At 41.8% G+C, this 22,518-nt stretch overlaps 1 protein-coding gene across 6 annotated transcripts in view; it reads left to right on the top strand.

Annotated features, from left to right (window-relative positions):
* GLS (glutaminase) overlaps positions 1–22,518 on the top strand; it is a 132,889-nt gene that overhangs the window by 98,175 nt on the left and 12,196 nt on the right. For all 6 annotated transcript variants that reach the window (XM_070090493.1, XM_070090497.1, XM_070090498.1 and 3 more), the window contains 6 exons: positions 6,954–6,986; positions 7,428–7,604; positions 11,188–11,364; positions 12,749–12,880; positions 13,886–14,043; positions 14,295–14,430. In XM_070090493.1, the coding sequence (XP_069946594.1) occupies positions 6,954–6,986; positions 7,428–7,604; positions 11,188–11,364; positions 12,749–12,880; positions 13,886–14,043; positions 14,295–14,430 (813 nt within the window). The remainder of the gene's footprint in view (positions 1–6,953; positions 6,987–7,427; positions 7,605–11,187; positions 11,365–12,748; positions 12,881–13,885; positions 14,044–14,294; positions 14,431–22,518) is intronic.

The following is a 22,518-nucleotide window of genomic DNA, read 5'->3' on the forward strand; positions in this document are numbered from 1 at the left end:
GTAATTATAAATAATAAATTGTCAAGGGAAGACCATGCACGTGCAATAGTTAGGAATTTCCTGCACTACGCTAGCAAATATTAAATTAGTTGTCAACTGTGTGGATGGTGAAGTATTGAGAAAGTTGTTTACAATATATGATAGAGCTAAATGGTAATATTACATGTATAGTTATGACGTATCCGCCTCCTAAAAGAGGTGAATATATGTAACAAATTTTCAAAAGCAAACTAGAAAAAAATAATTTTTGAGTTAAGAAATATTAATTACGAAGAAGATTGGTCATTATAAGTATTCTTGTTGGAAAATAGTTTAGTTTATATAACAGTTATATAAGATCATAAAAATGATAAAAGAACATAGAGAAACAAGATTGCTGGGTACTGGTAGTACAGAGAACATGACACTATAATACATTACTTCACAACCTCTGCAGAAGAGTCAGTATATCAGTTTTTCATAGATTACACAAATTGACAACTGCAGTTGAATCAGTTGGGAAATAAACAAAATGTTGTAGGACAAATATATTACGCAGTAAAAGAGGAAACAACAGTATAGCTCCACTTAAGTAAATACATACATACACATACATACATACACACCTGGAGACGGGAAGTACAGTGTCTGTACTCTGAGGGAGGGGTCTTAATGTAGCAGTTATATAACTGTAGTGTAAGCGCACCTCTGGCTTGCCATGATTGTGACCAGATCTACCTGGAGTTCATTACCTTTGTAACTAGTTCAGCTATCATAACTTTGGGGTCCAGTCACTGGACCCATTATGTACCTTTGTAATCTTTTGACTACCGCCCACAGGATGGGTATGGGGTGCATAAAGATATTAAACTAAAGTGTGTGTGTGTGTGTGTGTGTGTGTGTGTGTGTGTGTGTGTGTGTGTGTGTGTGTGTGTGTGTGTGTGTGTGGTGTGTGACTCAACAATCAATATTTGCACCAATAACTCATTACAGTTGTGACCGGGTGTGGAAGTGTGAATTGCTCATTACTCTATAATTTGTTCATGATTGTAGCCATGTATAAACGTAAGTAACCATTCTACAGAATTCATTACCTTTGTAACTTGTGAGCTCATTACCTTTGTACCTAGTTCAGCTATCAAAACTTTGGGGGCCCAGTCCCTGGACCCATTACGTACCTCTGTAATCTGTAAATACCTTTGTAACTTGTCATGATTGTGACCAGACTTACCTGGAGTTCATTACCTTTGTAAATTGTGAGTTCATTACCTTTGTAAATTGTGAGTTCATTACCTTTGTAAATTGTGAGTTCATTACCTTTGTAAATTGTGAGTTCATTACCTCTGTAACTTGCTCAGCTATCAAAACTTTGGAGTCCAGTCCCTGGACCAATTATGTACCTCTGTAATCTTTTGACTACCGCCCACAGGATGGGTATGGGGTGCATAATAAACATATTAAACTAACTGGCAAGACAGTGAGGGAGTGAATGATGAAAGTTTGCCTTTTTAGGGCCACCCTGCCTTGGTGGGAAGCGGCCAATATGTGTGTACTCACCTATTTGTGGTTGCAGGGGTCGAGTCTTAGCTCCTGGCCCCGCCTCTTCACCGGTTGCTACTGGGCTCTCTCTCTCCCCGCTCCATGAGCTTTATCAAACCTCGTCTTAAAACTGTGTATGGTTCCTGCCTCCACTACGTCATTTTCTAGGCTATTCCACTGCCTTACAACTCTATGACTGAAGAAATACTTCCTACTATCTCTCTGACTCATTTGTGTCTTCAACTTCCAATTGTGGCCTCTTGTTTCTGTGTCCCCTCCCTGGAACATCCTGTCTTTGTCCACCTTGTCTATTCCACGCAGTATTTTATATGTCGTTATCATGTCTCCCCAGACTCTCCTGTCCTCCAGTGTCGTCAGGCCGATTTCCCTTAATCTTTGTTCATAGGACATTCCCCTTAGCTCTGGAACTAACCTTGTTGCAAACCTTTGTACTTTCTCTAGTTTCTTGACGTGCTTTATCAAGTGCGGGTTCCAAACAGGTGCTGCATACTCCAGTATGGGCCTGACATACACGGTGTACAGTGTCTTGAACGATTCCTTACTAAGGTATCGGAATGCTGTTCTCAGGTTTGCCAGGCGCCCATATGCTGCAGCAGTTATCTGATTGATGTGTGCTTCCGGAGACATGCTCGGTGTTATACTCACCCCAAGATCTTTCTCCTTGAGTGAGGTTTGCAGTCTTTGGCCACCTAGCCTATACTCTGTCTGTGGTCTTCTGTGCCCTTCCCCTATCTTCATGACTTTGCATTTGGCAGGATTAAATTCGAGAAGCCATTTGCTGGACCAGGTGTCCAGTCTGTCCAGGTCTCTTTGAAGTCCTGCCTGGTCCTCATCAATTCTCATTCTTCATCATCTGCAAACAGGGACACTTCTGAGTTTAACCCTTCCATCATGTCGTTCACATATACCAAAAATAGCACTGGTCCTAGGACCGACCCCTGTGGGACCCCGCTCGTCACAGGTGCCCACTGTGATACATCATTACGTACCATGACTCGTTGTTGCCTCCCTGTCAGGTATTCTCTGATCCATTGCAGTGCCCTTCCTGTTATATGCGCCTGATGCTCTAGCTTCTGCACTAATCTCTTGTGAGGAACTGTGTCAAAGGCCTTCTTGCAGTCCAAGAAGATGCAATCAACCCACCCCTCTCTCTCGTGTCTTACTTTTGTTATTTTATCATAAAACTCCAGAAGGTTTGTGACACAGGATTTGCCTTCCATGAATCCGTGCTGGTTGGCATTTATACTCTTGTTCCGTTCCAGGTGCTCCACCACTCTCCTCCTGATAATCTTCTCCATAACTTTGCATACTATACACGTCAATGACACAGGTCTTTAGTTTAGTGCCTCTTTTCTGTCTCCTTTTTTAAAAATGGGAGCTACATTTGCCGTCTTCCATACCTCAGGTAGTTGCTCAGTTTCCAGGGACGTGTTGAAGATTGTGGTAAGTGGCACGCACACCATATCTGCTCCCTCTCTAAGGACCCACGGGGAGATGTCCGGTCCCATTGCCTTTGAGGTATCGATGTCCCTTAGCAGTTTCTTCACCTCCTCCTCATCTGTATGTATGTCGTCCAACACTTGTTGGTGTATTCCTTGCTGGTGTCCCCATCTGGTCTGTCCCCCCAGAGTCCTTCCTGTCTCTACTGTAAATACTTCCTTAAATCTCGTGTTGAGCTCCTCACATACCTCTTGATCATTTCTTGTGAGTTCTCCACCTTCTTTCCTCAGCCTTATCACCTGGTCCTTGACTGTTGTCTTCCTCCTAATGTGGCTATACAGCAGTTTCGGGTCAGATTTGACTTTCGATGCTATGTCGTTTTCATACTGTCGCTGGGCCTCCCTCCTTATCTGTGCATACTCGTTTCTGGCTCTTCTACTAATCTCCTTGTTTTCCTGGGTCCTATGCCTCCTGTACCTTTTCCATTCTCTGTTGCACTTAGTTTTTGCCTCCCTACACCTTCGGGTAAACCAAGGACTCGTTTTGGTCTTCCTATTATTTCTGTTTCCCTTGGGAACAAAACTTTCCTCTGCCTCCTTGCACTTTGTTGCCACATATTCCATCATCTCGTTTACTGATTTTCCTACCATTTCTCTGTCCCACTGAACCTCCTGCAGGAAGTTTCTCATACCTGTGTAGTCCCCCCTTTTATAGTTTGGCCTGTCCCCTTCAGTTCCTGTTACCTTCTCCACTTGTAACTCTACTATATAATCAAAACTCAGAACCACGTGATCGCTAGCTCCAAGGGGCCTCTCGTAAGTAATGTCCTCAATGTCTGAACTGCTCAGGGTGAACACAAGATCCAGTCTTGCTGGCTCATCCTCCCCTCTCTCTCTGGTTGTGTCCCTGACATGTTGATGCATGAGGTTTTCAAGTACCACATCCATCATCTTGGCTCTCCATGTTTCGGGACCCCCATGTGGCTCCAGGTTTTCCCAGTCGATCTCCCTGTGGTTGAAATCGCCCATTACCAGTAACTTTGCTCTGCTCGAGTGAGCTCTTCTTGCCACCTCAGCCAGTGTGTCCACCATCACCCTGTTGTTTTCTTCGTACTCCTCTCTTGGCCTCCTGCAGTTCTGTGGTGGGTTATACATCACTCCAATGACTACTTTATGTTCTCCAGACTGAATTGTACCTACAATGTAGTCTCTTTCTCCAATCATGTCCATGCCTTCCATTTCCTCAAATCCCCATCGGTGTTTTATGAGCAGTGCAACCCCTCCTCCCCCTCTACTCCTTCTATCTTTCCTTAGGATCTGATATCCCGTTGGGAAGATTGTGTCTGTTATTGTCTCAGCGAGTTTTGTTTCTGTGACTGCTATGATGTCTGGGGATTTTTCACTGATTCTTTCGTTCCACTCCTCATGTTTATTCGTTATTCCATCCGCGTTTGTGTACCAAACTTTGTTTCTTTTCTATCATTGTAGTCATGCAAGAATATTGGGGTTGGGGAGCGAGAGCCTTGGTGGGGGCCTATATGGGGCTGTGGTGTAGGTGGGGTTTGTGATGATGGGGGTGGGGTCAGAATGCTCATAAGGGACAGCTGTTGGGGTGAGGTTTGTGATATGGGGGTTGGTGGCAGAGGGAACAGTGAGTGGGTTGTAGTATAGGTTGCTCAGTTGCGTTGGAAATGTCGCGGTTGGAGTCTTTTGGTGGGAGATTCTGTGGGGTGTGTTTGCCCTTCCTCCTGTGTCCGGGTCCTGCTCATTTTCGTCATTGCCTCTCGTTCCTCCTTGCGTGTCTGTACCCTCTCTTTCAGTGTAGTCCTTTCTTCTTGTGTTCTGTCGCGGTCGAGGTATACTCTCTGGTACCCCTCTTTGTCCCTCAGTCTTGCTTTCTCTTGCAGAATCCTGGTTCGAACTGATTCTTCCTTGAAAGTTACTTTGACAGGCCGTATCCTTCCACTCGCAAACCACCCAATTCTCTGAAAATTTGTCACCTGGGTCATATCGCCCTCACCTATTGTTTTCATGATGCCTTCAATCATTTTTTTCTCCTGTTTTATTTCTTCAAAGTTGTCCCCCTTGGCTTCTTGGAGCCCGTACACAAAAACTGACCTCGCCCTTTCCTCCTCCCACTGAGTCTCCATCTGCTTCCTCTGAGGCATTTTATTTCCTTCCATTGACATGTTCTTGCCTTCAGTCCCTGTCATATCTGAAACTTCTATTCTCAGTGAACTGTCTTTCATGACCAGCTGTCCCTTGCTACTGCAGTTGGCTTTTAGAATCTCTGCATATAGTATACCTTCATTGTCTTCGGACCTGTCATTTGATCTTAGTGTGCTCCTCGTCTTTTCCCTGGCCCCACGTGGGTCTGATCGGGCCTTCGCGTACGGCATGTCTCCGTTGTTGCTTACCGTCCCCTTGTGTGTGTGTACTCACCTAGTTGTACTCACCTAGTTGAGGTTGCGGGGGTCGAGTCCGAGCTCCTGGCCCCGCCTCTTCACTGATCGCTACTAGGTCACTCTCTCTGAACCGTGAGCTTTATCATACCTCTGCTTAAAGCTATGTATGGATCCTGCCTCCACTACATCGCTTCCCAAACTATTCCACTTACTGACTACTCTGTGGCTGAAGAAATACTTCCTAACATCCCTGTGATTCATCTGTGTCTTCAGCTTCCAACTGTGTCCCCATGTTGCTGTGTCCAGTCTCTGGAACATCCTGTCTTTGTCCACCTTGTCAATTCCTCTCAGTATTTTGTATGTCGTTATCATGTCCCCCCTATCTCTCCTGTCCTCCAGTGTCGTCAGGTTGATTTCCCTTAACCTCTCCTCGTAGGACATACCTCTTAGCTCTGGGACTAGTCTTGTTGCAAACCTTTGCACCTTCTCTAGTTTCTTTACGTGCTTGGCTAGGTGTGGGTTCCAAACTGGTGCCGCATACTCCAATATGGGCCTAACGTACACGGTGTACAGGGTCCTGAACGATTCCTTATTAAGATGTCGGAATGCTGTTCTGAGGTTTGCTAGGCGCCCATATGCTGCAGCAGTTATTTGGTTGATGTGCGCTTCAGGAGATGTCCCTGGTGTTATACTCACCCCAAGATCTTTTTCCTTGAGTGAGGTTTGTAGTCTCTGGCCCCCTAGACTGTACTCCGTCTGCGGTCTTCTTTGCCCTTCCCCAATCTTCATGACTTTGCACTTGGTGGGATTGAACTCCAGGAGCCAATTGCTGGACCAGGTCTGCAGCCTGTCCAGATCCCTTTGTAGTTCTGCCTGATCTTCGATCGAGTGAATTCTTCTCATCAACTTCACGTCATGTGTGTGTGTGTGTGTGTACTCCCCTATTTGTGGTTGCAGGGGTCAAGTCACAGCTCCTGGCCCCGCCTCTTCACCGATTGCTACTTGGTCCTGTCTCTCCCTGTTCCATGAGCTTTATCCAACCTCGTCTTCAATCTATGTAAGGTTCCTGCCTCCACTACGTCTCTTTCTAGGCTATTCCATTTCCTGACAATTCTACGACTGAAGAAATATTTCCTAACATCCCTTTGACTCATCGGAGTCAACTTCCGAGTGTGACCCCTTGTTTCTGTGTCCCATCTCTGGAGCATCCTTTGTCCACCTGGTCAATTCCTCGCAGCATTTTATATGTCGTTATCATGTCTCCCCTGACCCTCCTGTCCTCCAGTGTCGTCAGGCCGATTCCCCTCAACCTTTCTTTGTAGGACAGTTCCCTTAACTCTGGGACTAGTCTTGTTGCAAACCTTTGCACTTTCTCTAATTTCTTGACGTGCTTGACCAGGTGTGGATTCCAAACTGTGTGTGTGTGTGTGTGTGTGTGTGTGTGTGTGTGTGTGTGTGTGTGTGTGTGTGTGTGTGTGTGTGTGTGTGTGTGTAAAGACATAATAGGTAAATTCACGTTTAATATTCACACTCTTGAGAGTTGAAAACTGACTATATTTTCTCTCCCCAGCCTGATCTATCAGCTGCAGACCGCTTCGACTTTGTAAGTATCTTGGTCCTGGGGACCAGTACCTCCTTCATGCGTTCTTCACTCCTTCTTTTACTTTTTATACTTATTATATTCTGAAATATCATGTGGAGAGTCGCATTCTATTCTCAAACATTACTTGCTAATTATTAGAATCTATTATGTCAGAGAATTTTGTTTATAGTCGGTGAGTCCAGATATTATATTTGGCACTGTAATCAACCCCAGTATTTAATAGTGTGAGCTGCAGCATTACAAGCTTATCATCTCGCACACTTTGCTAAATCTTTTAGTAAAACATTTTATTTCAGTCACATAGGACTCAAATCTGGATTCAGATATAAATTTCACATATTGTGATTTTTAATGTGATTTAAGTATGATTTATAGTTAGAGAAGTGATAATAGCTATAATTTGCATGGATAACATTAACAAATGTATATTTTCCTGGACAGGTGTTTAACATGTATAAGCGACTTGGAGGCGGTGAGTACTTAGGCTTCAATAACGCAGTCTTCCTGTCTGAGAAGGAGTGTGCAGACCGCAACTTTGCTCTGGCCTACTTCATGAGAGAGAACAAGTGCTTCCCTGAGGGAACCCGTCTCCATGAGACACTGGATTTCTATTTTCAGGTATGTAGAACCTTGTAGATTTAAAGTACAGGGAGAGTAAGTTCAGTGCAAGCTACTGAAGAACTCGGTCAAGGGTAAGATTCTAATTATGGAAATTATAAAAATTCAGAAACACAGAAGGGCATAATACTGCAAAACACTATAAAACATAATGTTGTGTGTTTGTGTAAAATATGAACTGATGGTTTCGTTGAAAAGAACACCGTAATTGCTGACAAATATGTAATAGGGTAACGAAAAGAACTAAACTTTGACATGATGTTCCGCCTGAAAAAGGTTTTTGATAACACTTCACAGGCGAAACATTGTCTAGCTAGTGTCTTGATGTCTCTGTGAGCTGTAACTGCACTCGTGCCTCCTCTGGTAAACTTAGTTAAAACATTGTCACTTTGAATAAATAAATAACAAAAGGCACAATACCGTGACTGGAACAATACACAAATAACCCGCACATAAAAGAGAGAAGCTTACGACGACGTTTCGGTCCGACTTGGACCATTGACAAAGTCACACAGTGTGACTTTGTCAATGGTCCAAGTCGGACCGAAACGTCGTCGTAAGCTTCTCTCTTTTATGTGCGGGTTATTTGTGCATTGTCACTTTGCTTTAGTGCTTGAATTCTGAAAGATCGCCCTGTATTTTCCAGCAGCAGCAGTCACACATAATGCAGCGCATCATAGCAATGTAAGAAATAATAAGTTCATAAACTAAATATGTTGTTGGTTCTTGCGATTTTATCTGAATGCAGGTGATAAAATCCTCAAAATCATTAGGCAACTCCCATAAAACTTTTGCCCAATTAGTTTTATTTAGAGTGTAGACCAACAACAAATTAAGTGGATACTTGTACAGAATGTATGAAATTTTCTGACTTGCTGTTGAGTAAAAGTGTGTTAACCAGTTGCTTAGTAACAAGGAAAACCCATAGGTAAAGAACTTTTAATATAATATCTGAAGAACACGTAGGACTGTGGGAACTATTATTTGCTTGTCAAATATATAACACTACAAATAAATAACAAAAAGGCACAATACCGTGACTGGAACGATACACAAATAACCCGCACATAAAAGAGAGAAGCTTACGACGACGTTTCGGTCCGACTTGGACCATTGACAAAGTCACTTTGACTTTGTCAATGGTCCAAGACGGACCGAAACGTCGTCGTAAGCTTCTCTTTTTTATGTGCGGGTTATTTGTGTATATAACACTACGTAAGAAAATTTCACTTTTGCCGTGTTCATGGGAAATAAGCATCATTTCCCAATTCTTTATAACTAAACAAAGTTTAAAAAAAGCAGTTTTGATCTCAGAATTTTGTTTTTGTGGTCAGGACACTTCTGGAACACTCTCAAGAAAGACTGATGTAAAACTGTTATGTTCTAGGGTTTTACTTGGCATATATAAAAACTGACTCACAAACCAGCATTCAGTTCAGCTCTGGCTGCCTGAGAAGACACACATCAGAAGACGTGAAATGGCATCAAGAGGCTGTAGTTATTCTCCAGATGAATTCTGCTACATATGTGGTCAATTTATTAAGACAAGAGCAAAAAAGTTCTCTGTAACAGCATCTAAAAAAAATGTGTGAAGCTTACAAAGCATATTTTGGCACGCAAGTTGTGGACCAAGACAAGACCTGGGCGCCTCATGTTGCTGTGAACATTGTAAGAAAACATTGAAAGGTAAGAAAGTCATTAGTTATATGAAGGGTAAAATCTTGAATAGGAACATTTTTTAAATGACATACATACAACAGAAACTAATTATTTTGTTCTTTTACAAGATGGTATAGAGGAGAAAAAAGAACCATGAAGTTTGGTGTTCCTAGAATATGGCGTCAACCACTGATCACTCAATTAACTGTTACTTCTGTCTGGTGGATCCTTCCAAACACCGAACTGGGAAAAATGCACCTGCTATTTCTTATCCAGACCTTCCTTCTTTTATTGCACCAGCACCACACAGTGCTGATCTTCCTGTGCCTACACCTCCAGAAAAAAGTCAACTCTCAGAAGAAGACCATGATCTTACATTTGCAGGTGATGGGAGGAATCCTTACTACCCAAACCAGACCTCAATGACCTTGTCAGAGATCTTGGTTTGACAAAGTCAAATGCTGAGCTTTTGATTTCAAGGCTCAAGGAGTGGGACTTGGTGGATGAAAGTGTGCAAGTGACAAGCCAAAGAAAACGTCACCAGCATTTCTCAAGCTTCTTCACTAATGAAGACAGGTTGTGCTACTGTAATGATGCATCAGGCTTGTTTGATGCAATTGGAATTGCATGCAATCCAGATGAGTGGAGACTCTTCATTGGCAGCTCCTCCATAAGCCTAAAAGCTGTACTTCTGCACAGTGGGAACAAGTATTCATCTCTTCCCTTGGCTCATTCATTGCATATTAAGGAGGACTACAACAGTGTCAGACTTCTACTGGAAGCTTTGAACTATGATAAGTATGGCTGGGAGGTTATTGGAGACTTCAAAATGATGGGACTCCAAGGAGGTTTTGCCAAGTTTTCCTGTTATCTCTGTCACTGGGATAGTAGAGACAGAGCAGCACATTACCAGAGGAAACACTGACCTCAAAGGACTGAGTTCTCAACAGGAAGACATAATATCTAACATAAACCATTGGTGGATCCTCAGAAAGTTCTGTTCCCTCCATTACACATCAAACTAGGGCTAATGAAGCAGTTTGTTACAGTTCTTGACAAAGAATCTGCAGCCTTCAAGTATCTTCAAGACTTCTTTTCCAAGCTTTCAGAGGCAAAGGTGAAGGCTGACATCTTTACTGGACCACAAGTCATGAAAATCATGGAGTGCTCAGAATTTCAAAGAAGCTCGCAGAGAAGGAAAAGGAAGCCTGGGAGAGTTTTGTTGCTGTAGCACAGGACTTTCTGGGCAACAACAAGGCTGACAATTATGTGGAACTTGTTGAGACCTTGGTAAAATGCTATGGTCAGAAGGGCTGTAGGATGCCCCGTAGGGTCCATATCCTTGATGCTCATCTTGACAATTTCAAGGAGAATGTGGGAGCATACTCAGAGGAGCAAGGAGAGCGCTTCCACCAAGATATAATGGACTTCGAACACAGATATCAGGGATCTTATAATGAAAACATGATGGGACATTTGGGGGCTTCAACGGGAAAGTGATTTGTTGCATGCTTGCAAATCTAGAAAAACTGTTTATTATAAAATTTGTAAATAAGTTTCAGAACGTTTAAAATAAAATGTGTAAATTTGATTTTATTTATGTAAATTTTATTTATTATATGTTTTCGTTTTACATCCAAAACTAGCAAAAAAATATCGAAATTTAGCCATTTTTTGTCAAAAATTCATATTGTAAGCCACAAAAGCAAAGTTTAAATGGAATAATAGGCATTTTCTATTGTTTTGCAATTAAAGGAGTTGGAAAATAATACTTGCCAGGAACAAAAATTGTGTTACATATGTAACTGATTGAATTATTAAAGTATTTCACGGTAACATTCGTATGTGCAAACCAAAAAACTGTGCATCACTATTTTCCATTAATGAAAAAACTTTGTAGCAAATATTTTAAAACGTGTTACAGCTATGTTCCTTGGAGATCACGGCGGAGTCCGGGGCGCTGATGGCAGCTACCTTAGCCAATGGTGGTATCAACCCCCTCACAGGCGACCCAGTGCTCACCGTGGATGCTGTCAGGAATACACTCACACTCATGCACTCCTGTGGCATGTACAATTATTCTGGCCAGTTTGCCTTTAAGGTACTGTGTTTAATACCACGTACGATCACTGTTACGAAGACTTGACACTAAGTTGTAGCCTTTCACTAAGTTTGCTGCTACCTTGGTATTTTAGGTTACTAGATTAGCATCCATTTTATTATTAATGTAATCAATAGTAAGTTTGGGTTTTTCCATCTTTTAAGATCGTTCACGCAGTAAATTTTCAGTAAAAACTATTAAGTAATTTTTCCTTGACGTTTTATTAGTAAATTATATCAAAATCAATTTTTTCTTCAAAATTGCAAAAGTTGTAAAGAAATTCAAATTACTTCCATGAAATGAGGATCCATCGTCTTGTGTTCAATTACCTTCATCTCTTCTCATCCATCATTATATATATATATATATATATATATATATATATATATATATATATATATATATATATATATATATATATATATATATATATATATTATATATATATATATATATATTATATATATATATATATATATATATATATATTATATATATATATATATATATATATTATATATATATATATATATATATATATATTATATATATATATTATATATATATATATTATATATTATATATATATATATATATATATATATATATATTATATATATAATATATATATATATATATTATATATATATATATATATATATATATATATATATATATATATATATATATATATATATATATATATATATATATATATATATATATTATATATATATATATATATATATATATATATATATATATATATATATATATATATATATATATATATATATATATATATATATATATATATATATATATATATATATATATATATATATATTTATATATATATATATATATATATATATATATATATATATATATATATATATATATATATATATATATATATATATATACACACACACTGACATCCATCCATCATATATATATGTAATGATATACAGGTACTGACTATAGAGAGGCAAGGTTGTCTTGAAGTTCAGCGCATTTATTATTATTATTATTATTATTAGTAGTAGTAGTAGTAGTAGTAGTAGTATTTTCATGGTGGAACCCTAAAAGCGTAGGGGCCATATAACACCTGAGGTATAGGGAATGTGAACCTTCCTAGTTTGATCCTAGAAGGGGTAGGGAAATAGCTGCAGTTCCCTGCATCAAGAGCCCTTTACCGGCATCGAGGTACCTCCATTAAGTCATCGTATATAAACTATATTAATAAATATATTCAGTAACAAATTTTCAGCGAGGTTTTACATGACTATCATAATTCCCTGAATAAGATTTTCTTATTTTTTTTTGGTTAAGAAAATATGGTGACTGAAACAGTGTTTTAAGATTATTATTATTCTCTCAGGTTGGCCTGCCATCTAAGTCTGGGGTATCGGGTTGTGTGCTGTTGGTAGTGCCCAACACCATGGGTATCTGCCTCTGGTCACCTCCTCTGGACTCCAATGGAAATTCCTGCCGTGCTGTCCAGTTTTGTATGGTAAGTTACGAGTGCTCGTCACTGTTGGAGGGAAGTAAGCTGTGTATTTTCAACTCTTCCTCCTGATAACTATATCACACTTTCACATAGGATTTTGCAGCCCATTTATTAAGGCTCCGTCAACAATCACCCATTTGACTTTTTTTTTTTTACAACAGTGCTTTGTTGCCTGTGGTTAAGATGACTGCCTGGTATTTTGTATTAATAGGGAAACCACCTATTTAAGATTGCTTATGAATACTTAGTTATTAAAATAATAAAGGTAGAAGCAAATTTGTCAATAAGCTGGGATTAGTTAAATCCATTTGATTCACTGATATTCACTAAGCAAAAATATAATTAACTAACTCAAATCATCTTCCAAGTTGTTTAGATTTTGTTAGATATCTGATCCTGAACATTATTATTATTACTAGTAATAGTAGTAGATGTTGTATTACATTCAAGGTAAACGCTAAATCCTTGGGGAATGGGAGATAATCAGTTGAGTGAGAGCGGAGGTCAAGCCAGTTGGTTGCATCAGTAGCCCCTCACCAGCGTCAAGGAACCTCCCTTGAATGGTGATCATTAACGCTAACACTAATAGCAGGAAAATTATGTGTTCTCTGTCTTCAGTTTTAATACTTGACCAACATGTATATCAGAGCAGGGACTGGCATGTGAAGGTTCCGATATGTAATGAATCAAAATGAATACGAGGTGTATTTACAAAAAAGAGCTTGTAATTGTTACAAATGCAAATTATTACAAAAAGTTGCAAAAAGTTACAAGCTGTTTGGAAAACTACTGATTATACAGAGCATTTCTTGCATGTTAAAAAACATGACATCATTAAGACCCGTGAGGGACATATAGCCATTGGAGAATGTTAAGTATTCAAATGTGATCCTAGGAAGTAGAGGGTAACTAATTTCTCGGGTTAAGAGACCTTTACTAACATAAAGCACCCCTTCATCCTCCCTTCAAGAGCCAGTATGTGAAGTTGTTTTATTATATTCCCTGTAGGAACTGGTATCTCGTTTCAATTTCCACAACTTCGACAACCTGCGTGGTCACTTCACCTCCAAGTGTGACCCACGCATGGCCAAGGCTGAGTCAAAGGCACAGATTCTCTTTGACTTGCTCTTCTCTGCTGCTGCTGGGGATCTCTCTGCTCTCAGAAGGTAAAAGTATATAAACAAATTACATCTGTTATATTGAAGGTACACAAGTAACATTAGCATAAAGGAAAATTGGATAACTACATTGTATAAGGAAATGAAAATCGAACATAAATATTAGATTGTAAGCTTAATCAAACACAAATGGGATTAAAGAACTTAAACCTATTAATTGCTTAGCCAGTTAAGAATAAGAAACAAAGAGGAGACAAACACTTCATTTACTGATTGATCCATCATCTTGTTTTCCTCAGACACTCTCTCTCAGGAAGTGACATGCAAGCCAAAGATTATGATGGCAGAACAGCACTGCATGTAGCTACGTCAGAGGGACACTTGAATATTGTCAAGTATCTCCTATACAACTGCCAGGTTTATCCTCTGCCCAAGGTGGGAAAATTTTAGTTTCTTTTAACATTGAATTAATTTTGTTTATGCTCGCGCAGACACACACACACACACACACACACACACACACACACACACACACACACACACACACACACACACACACACACGCCAGCAAGACTGGACCTAGTATTCACCTTGAGTAGTGCAGATATTGAGCACATCACATATGAAAGACCCCTTGGGGCCAGCGATCATGTAGTTTTAAGCTTTGAATACACAGTAGAGCTACAAGTTGTTCACCCAAAGGTGCAGGGAGGCAAAAACCAAGTGTGCTAGGGAATGGAAGAAGTATAGAAGGCAAAGGGCCCGGGAGAATAAGGAGAGCAGTCGTAGAGCCAGAAATGAATATGCACAGATAAGGGAGGCCCAACGACAATATGAAAACGACATAGCAGACAAAGCCAAATCTGACCCGAAGCTGTTATACAGCCACATCAGGAGGAAAACAGTCAAGGACCAAGTAACCAGGCTAAGGAAGGAAGGAGAGACAACAAGAAACGTCCGTGAAGTATGTGAGGAACTCAACATGAGATACAAAGACGGAGAGGTGAGGTACACCACCAAGTGCTGGACACAGTACACACAACTGAGGAAGAAGTGAGGAGGCTTCTGAGTGAGCTAAATACCTCAAAGGCAATGGGGCCGGATAACATCTATCAATGGGTCCTGAGAGAGGGAGCAGAGGAGCTATATGTACCCCTAACAACAATATTCAATACATCTCTCGAAACAGGGAGATTGCCTGAGGCATGGAAGACAGCAAATGTAGTCCCAATTTTTAAAAAAGGAGACAGACATGAAGCACTAAACTACAGACCAGTGTCACTGACATGTATAGTATGCAAAGTCATGGAGAAGATTATCAGGAGAAGAGTGGTGAACACCTAGAAAGGAATGATCTCATCAACAGCAGCCAACGTGGTTTCAGGGACGGGAAATCCTGTGTCACAAACCTACTGGAGTTCTATGACAGGGTGACAGCAGTAAGACAATAGAGAGAGGAAGGGTGGGTAGATTGCGTTTTCTTGGACTGTAAGAAGGCGTTTGACACAGTTCCACACAAGAGGTTAGTGCAAAAACTGGAGGACCAGGCAGGAATAACAGGGAATACACTACAATGGATCAGGGAATACTTGTCAGGAAGACATCAGCGAGTCGTGGTACGTGGCGAGGTGTCAGAGTGGGCACCTGTGACCAGCGGGGTCCCACAGGGGTCAGTCCTAGGACCAGTGCTGTTTCTAGTATTTGTGAACGACATGACGGAAGGAATAGACTCCGAAGTGTCCCTGTTTGAAGATGACCTGAAGTTGATGAGAAGAATTCATTCGGTCGAAGACCAGGCAGAACTACAAAGGGATCTGGACAGGCTGCAGTCCTGGTCCAGCAATTGGCTCCTGGAGTTCAACCCCAACAAGTGCAAAGTCATGAAGATTGGGGAAGGGCAAAGAAGACTGCAGACAGAGTACAGTCTGTATCATCCTTTGCGGATGATACTAGAATCTGCATGAGGCTGTCATCTGCTGAGGACGCGGTTAACCTCCAAGAACATATAAACAAAGTTTTCCAGTGGGCAACGGTAAACAATATGATGTTCAATGAGGACAAATTCCAACTACTCCGTTATGGAAAACTGGAGGAGATAATAACTAGAACAGAGTATACTACAGACTCTGGCCATACAATAGAGCGGAAAAATAATGTAAGGGACCTGGGAGTAGTAATGTCTGAGGATCTCACTTTCAAAGATCACAGCAGTGCCACGATCGCACGTGCAAAGAAAATGATAGGATGGATAATGAGAACGTTCAAAACGAGAGACGCCAAGCCAATGATGATCCTTTTCAAATCACTTGTTCTCTCTAGGCTGGAATACTGCTGTACATTAACATCTCCATTCAAAGCAGGTGAAATCGCAGATCTAGAGAGTGTACAGAGATCCTTTACTGCACGTATAAGTTCTGTCAAGCACCTTAACTACTGGGAACGCTTGGAAGCACTTGACTTGTACTCGTTGGAACGCAGGAGGGAGAGATATATTATAATCTACACTTGGAAAATCTTGGAAGGAATGGTCCCAAATCTGCACACAGAAATCACTCCCTACGAAAGTAAAAGACTGGACAGGCGATGCAAAATGCCCCCAATAAAAAGAAGGGGCGCCATTGGTACATTAAGGGAAAACACCATAAGTGTCCGGGGCCCAAGACTGTTCAACAGCCTCCCATTAAACATTAGGGGAATTGCCAATAAACCCCTGGCTGCCTTCAAGAGAGAGCTGGGCAGATACCTACAGTTAGTGCCGGATCAGCCGGGCTGTGGCTCTTACGTTGGACTGCGTTCGGCCAGCAGTAACAGCCTAGTTGATCAGGCCCTGATCCATCGGGAGGCCTGGTCATGGACCGGGCCGCGGGGGCGTTGATCCCCGGTATAACCTCCAGGTATCCAGGGGGGCCAGAGACTACAAACCTCACTCAAGGAAAAAGATCTTGGGGTGAGAATAACACCAGGCACATCTCCTGAGGCACACATCAACCAAATAACTGCTGCAGCATATGGGCGCCTAGCAAACCTCAGAACAGCATTCCGACATCTTAATAAGGAATCGTTCAGGACCCTGTACACCGTGTACGTTAGGCCCATATTGGAGTATGCGGCAACAGTTTGGAACCCACACCCAGCCAAGCACGTAAAGAAACTAGAGAAAGTGCAAAGGTTTGCAACAAGACTAGTCCTAGAGCTAAGGGGTATGTCCTACGAGGAGAGGTTAAGGGAAATCGACCTGACGACACTGGAGGACAAGAGAGATAGGGGGGACATGATAACGACTTACAAAATACTGAGAGGAATTGACAAGGTGGACAAAGACAGGATGTTCCAGCGATGGGACACAGTAACAAGGGGACACAGTTGGAAGTTGAAGACACAGATGAATCACAGAGATGTTAGGAAGTATTTCTTCAGCCACAGAGTAGTCAGGAAGTGGAATAGTTTGGGAAGCGATGTAGTGGAGGGAGGATCCATACATAGCTTTAAGCAGAGGTATGATAAAGCTCACGGTTCAGCGAGAGTGACCTAGTAGCGACCAGTGAAGAGGCGGGGCCAGGAACTAGGACTCGACCCCTCCAACCCCAACTAGGCGAGTACACACAAGCCAGGAGCCGAGTCTCGACCCCTGCAACCACAATTAGGTGAGTACACACACAAACATACATACATACACATACACACACATATGACATGTATAGTATGCAAAGTCATGGAGATTATCAGAAGTGGTGGAGCACCTAGAAAGGAATGAGCTTATCAACGACAACCAGCACAGGGGCGGGAAATCCTGTGTCACAAACCTACTGGAGTTCTACGACATGGTGACAGCAGTAAGACAAGACCGAGAGAGAAGGGTGGGAAGATTGCGTTTTCTTGGACTGTAAGAAGGGGTTTGACACAGTTCCACACAAGATATTAGTGCAAAAGCTGTAGGACCAGGCAGGGATAACAGGGAAGGCACTGCACTGGATCAGGGAATACCTATCGGGAAGACAACAGCGAGTCGTGGTACGTGACGAGGTGTTAGAGTGGGCGTCTATGACGAGCGGGGTTCCACAGGGGTTAGTCCTAGGATCGGTGCTGTTTCTGATATATGTGAACGACATGACGGAAGGAAGACTCAGAAGTGTCCCTGTTTGCAGATGATGCGAAGCTGATGAAAAGAATTCAATCGAACGAGGACCAGGAAAAACTACAGAGGGATCTGGACAGGCTGCAGGCCTGGTCCAGAAACTGGTTCCTGGAGTTCAGTCCCACCAAGTGCAAAGTCATGAAGATTGAGGAAGGGCAAAGGAGACTGCAGACAGAGTACAGTCTAGGGGGTCAGAGACTACAAACCTCACTCAAGGAAAAGGATCTTGGGGTGAATATAACACTGGGCACATCTCCTGAGGTGCATATCAACCAAATAACTGCTGCAGCATACGGGCGCCTAGCAAACCTAAGAATAGCATTCCGACACCTCAATAATGAATCGTTCAGGACCCTGTACACCGTGTACGTTAGGCCTATATTGGAGTATGCAGCACCACTTTGGAACCCACACCTAACCAAGTACGTAAGGAAATTAGAGAAAGTGCAAAAGTTTGCAACAAGATAGTCCCGGAGCTAAGGGGAATGTCCTGCGAAGAGAGGTTAAGGGAAATCGATCTGACGACACTGGAGGACAGGAGAGATAGGGAGGATGTGATAACGACATAAAATACTGAGAAGAATCGACAAGGAGAATAGAGACAGGATGTTCCAGAGATGGGATACAGCGACAAGGGATCACAGTTGGAAGTTGAAGACTCGGATGAATCACAGGGATGTTAGGATGTATTTCTTCAGTTACAGAGTTGTCAGGAAGTTGAATAGTCTTGGAAGTGATGTAGTGGAGGCTCCATACATAAGCTTTAAGAAGAGGTATGATAAAGCTCATGGAGCAGGAAGAGTGACCTAGTAGCGGCCAGTGAAGAGGCGGGGCCAGGAGCTGTGACTCGACCCCTGCAACCACAATCAGGGGGAATATGAGGATATGGATGAGTATAATACCGAGCACATCTGAAGCACACATCAACCAGATAACTGCTTCAGCATATGGGCGCCTGGCAAACCTGAGAATAGCGTTCCGATGCTTCAGTAAGGAATCGTTCAAGACTCTGTACACCGTGTCCGTCAGGCCCAAACTGGAGTACGCAGCACCAGTTTGGAACCCACACCTTGTCAAGTACGTCAAGAAATTAGAGAAAGTGCAAAGGTTTTCAACAAGGCTAGTTCCAGAGCTAAGAGGAATGTCCTACGAAGAAAGGTTAAGGGAAATCGGCCTTACGACACTGGAGAACAGGAAGGTTACGACATACAAAATACTGCGAGGAATTGACAAGGGGGGCAGAGACAGGATGTTCCAGAGGTGGGACACAGAAACAAGGGGTCACAATTGGAAGTTGAAGACTCAGATGAGTCAGAGATGTTAGGAAGTATTTCTTTAGTCATAGAGTTGTCAGGAAGTGGAATAGTCTGGCAAGCGATGTAGTGGAGGCAGGAACCATACATAGCTTTAAGAAGAGGTATGATAAAGCTCATGGAGCAGGGAGAGTGATCTAGTAGCAACCAGTGAAGAGGCGGGGCCAGGAGCTATGAATCGACCCCTGCAACCACAACTAGGTGAACACACACACACACACACACACACACACACACACGTTAAGCCATAACAATTAAGAGAGGAGATGGCGAGCCAGAGAGACTGGACCCAGTGTTTACCGTAGGTTCATCTGACATAGGTGAAGTAGAATAAGAGGCCTCTGGGCACTAGTGACCATGCAGTCCTGGACTTTGAGCACCTAGTGGAACTTATGATGGAAGTACAGTAAGTGGAGGGCCTCTTAAAGCTAGACTTTAGAAGGGGAATTTTTGAAGGGCTGAGAGACTTCTTGAATTTAGTGGCTTGGGATAGTGAATTGGAAGGTAAGTCAGTGGATGAGATGTTGGAGTACCTAGCTAGAAAATGCAATAAACTTGAGGAGACCATACCAAGATGATAATGCAGAAACAACAAACACAAAGCGAACCCTTGGTTCAACCAGAGATGCAGGGAGGTAGTCAGAAAAGTGTAAGAAAGTAGGGAAAAAAAGAGAAAGAAAATGACAGAAGTGAAGAGATTGTCCAAAAACAGATATGCTAGGGTGAGAAGAGAGGCTGTCAGGCAGTTTGAGAATGACATAGCAGCAAAGGCCTAGTCTGAACCCAAACTCCCTCACAGCCACATCAGAAGAATGACGACAGTGGTAGACCAGGTAATTAGACTGAGGAAGGAAGGACATCAAGATATCTTATTAATGAAAATAAAATACCAGATATACTAAGCAAATTTCCTAAATTTGCTTGTAACAGAAAAGGAACAAGGTACACTGAAAAGTACTGGATGCCATCCACACAACACAGAACAAGTAAAGAATTTTTGATGACCCTGGAACTTGACAACTTGTCACCATAGATCCTACAAGAGGGTGCAGAAGCATTATCTAAATAACTAGCTATGATCTACAATAAGTCAATGCACAAATGACAGTTTCTGGAGATATGGAAGACATTAAATATAGTTCCCATATTTAAGAAAGGAGGAATTCAGGAGGTATCAAACTGCAGGCCTCGCAAGGTAGCAGAGAAATTTGTCAGGGGAGTGGGGGGGAAGTGGGAGAACACTTGGAAAGAAGTGGTACACAAATAACCCGCACATAAAAGAGAGAAGCTTACGACGACGTTTCGGTCCGACTTGGACCATTGACAAAGTCACACTAACCAGAAGTGGAGCAGGACGGCTATATATAGGCAGGAAGAAGTGGTGGTAGTAGTAGTAGTAGTACAAGAATGGTATATAATACCGACAAGATGATTAAGACACATGCGCAACACCCGAGCATCCCTATCGTAGACGTTTCGCCATCCAGCCAGCCACTGGATGGCGAAACGTCCACAACAAAGACAACCAGACGCCGCACATGTGTCTGGTTATCTCTGTTGTGGACGTTTCGCCATCCAGTGGCTGGCTGGATGGCGAAACGTCTACGATAGGGATGCCCGGGTGTTGCGCATGTGTCTTAATTTCATCTTGTCGGTATTATATACCATTCTTGTACTACTACTACTACTACTACTACCACCACCTCTTCCTGCCTATATATAGCCGTCCTGCTCCACTTCTGGTTAGTGTGACTTTGTCAATGGTCCAAGTCGGACCGAAATGTCGTCGTAAGCTTCTCTCTTTTATGTGCGGGTTATTTGTGTATCGTTCCAGTCACGGTATTGTGCCTTTTTTGTTATTTAAAGAAGTGGTTTCATAAACAACAACCAGCTTGGGTTAAAGGATAGCAGATCTTGTCATACTAACTAGTTGGAGTTCTATGTGCAACAAGAAATAGAGGGTTGGGTGGACTGCATTTATTTAGACTGCAAGAGTTTGATAGAGTACCCCACGAGAAGCTGGACCAAAAACTTGAGAGTCAGGCTGGAATAACAAGGAACGTACTCCGGTGGATCACAAATTAACTTAGGAAAAGGAAGCAAAGAGTGACTGTCAGGAAAGAGACATCAGAATGAGGAAGAGTAACTGGGGGGTTTTGCAAAGATCGGTATTAGGACCATTATTATTTAAGGTTGCTGAGAATGACATTCCCTTGAAACAACATATATCAGCCCCGTCTTGGAATATGCAGCACCACTATGGAACTCGCACCTGAAAAAGCATGTTAAGAAACTGAAGAAAATGCAGAAATATGCAACAAGGCTTGTTCCTGAGCTAAGGGGCACTAGTTACAAGGACAGGCTAACGGAAATGATCCTAACGACATTGGAGGACGGAAGAACCAATTCAATTCAATTCAAGTTTATTCTCTATAAGGGTTACAATGTGGGGTTTACAGGTTTTGGGTATTGTGTGGTTTACATGTTATAAAATACTAAATACAGAGGGGGCCACTAGGACACCTAGCCTGGCTAGGCATTTCGAGCAGACTTAGATTAATTCTTAACATTAAATCCTTACAGATTATGGTATTAAGGCTAAGTGACTACATCATAATTTGTGAGTTTAGCAATGTGAATGCTTATGTTTTGGCACAATACAAGGTGTCTATATTTGAGTATCATAGACAAACTTATGACTAGTTAGGATTTATTATTTTAAGATTAAGATTAGTATTTCTGGGTTTATAGTCAGCGGGTGAATGAGTGTAATTGTGAACCACCAGGTGGTTATCATGTAGTTAGTTGTCAGGGTGGATCAGGGAGATAAGATGTTTTCTAACTGTAGTTTTGAAAGTGATGAATATGTCTGCAGTTCTAGAGTTTTCAGGTATGGTGTTCCAGATTTTAGGTCCTTTGAAATACATTGAATTTTTGTAAAGGTTTAATCGAACACGGGGAATGTCATAGAGATGTTTGTGTCTGGTGTTATGCCTGTGGATCCTGTCACAACTATCAAGAAAGCATTTTAGGTCAAGGTTAATATTGGAATTTAAGGCCCTGTAGATATAGATT

The sequence above is a fragment of the Cherax quadricarinatus genome, chromosome 32 (assembly GCF_038502225.1).
Source record: "Cherax quadricarinatus isolate ZL_2023a chromosome 32, ASM3850222v1, whole genome shotgun sequence".
NCBI classification, from domain to species: Eukaryota; Metazoa; Arthropoda; class Malacostraca; order Decapoda; family Parastacidae; genus Cherax; species Cherax quadricarinatus.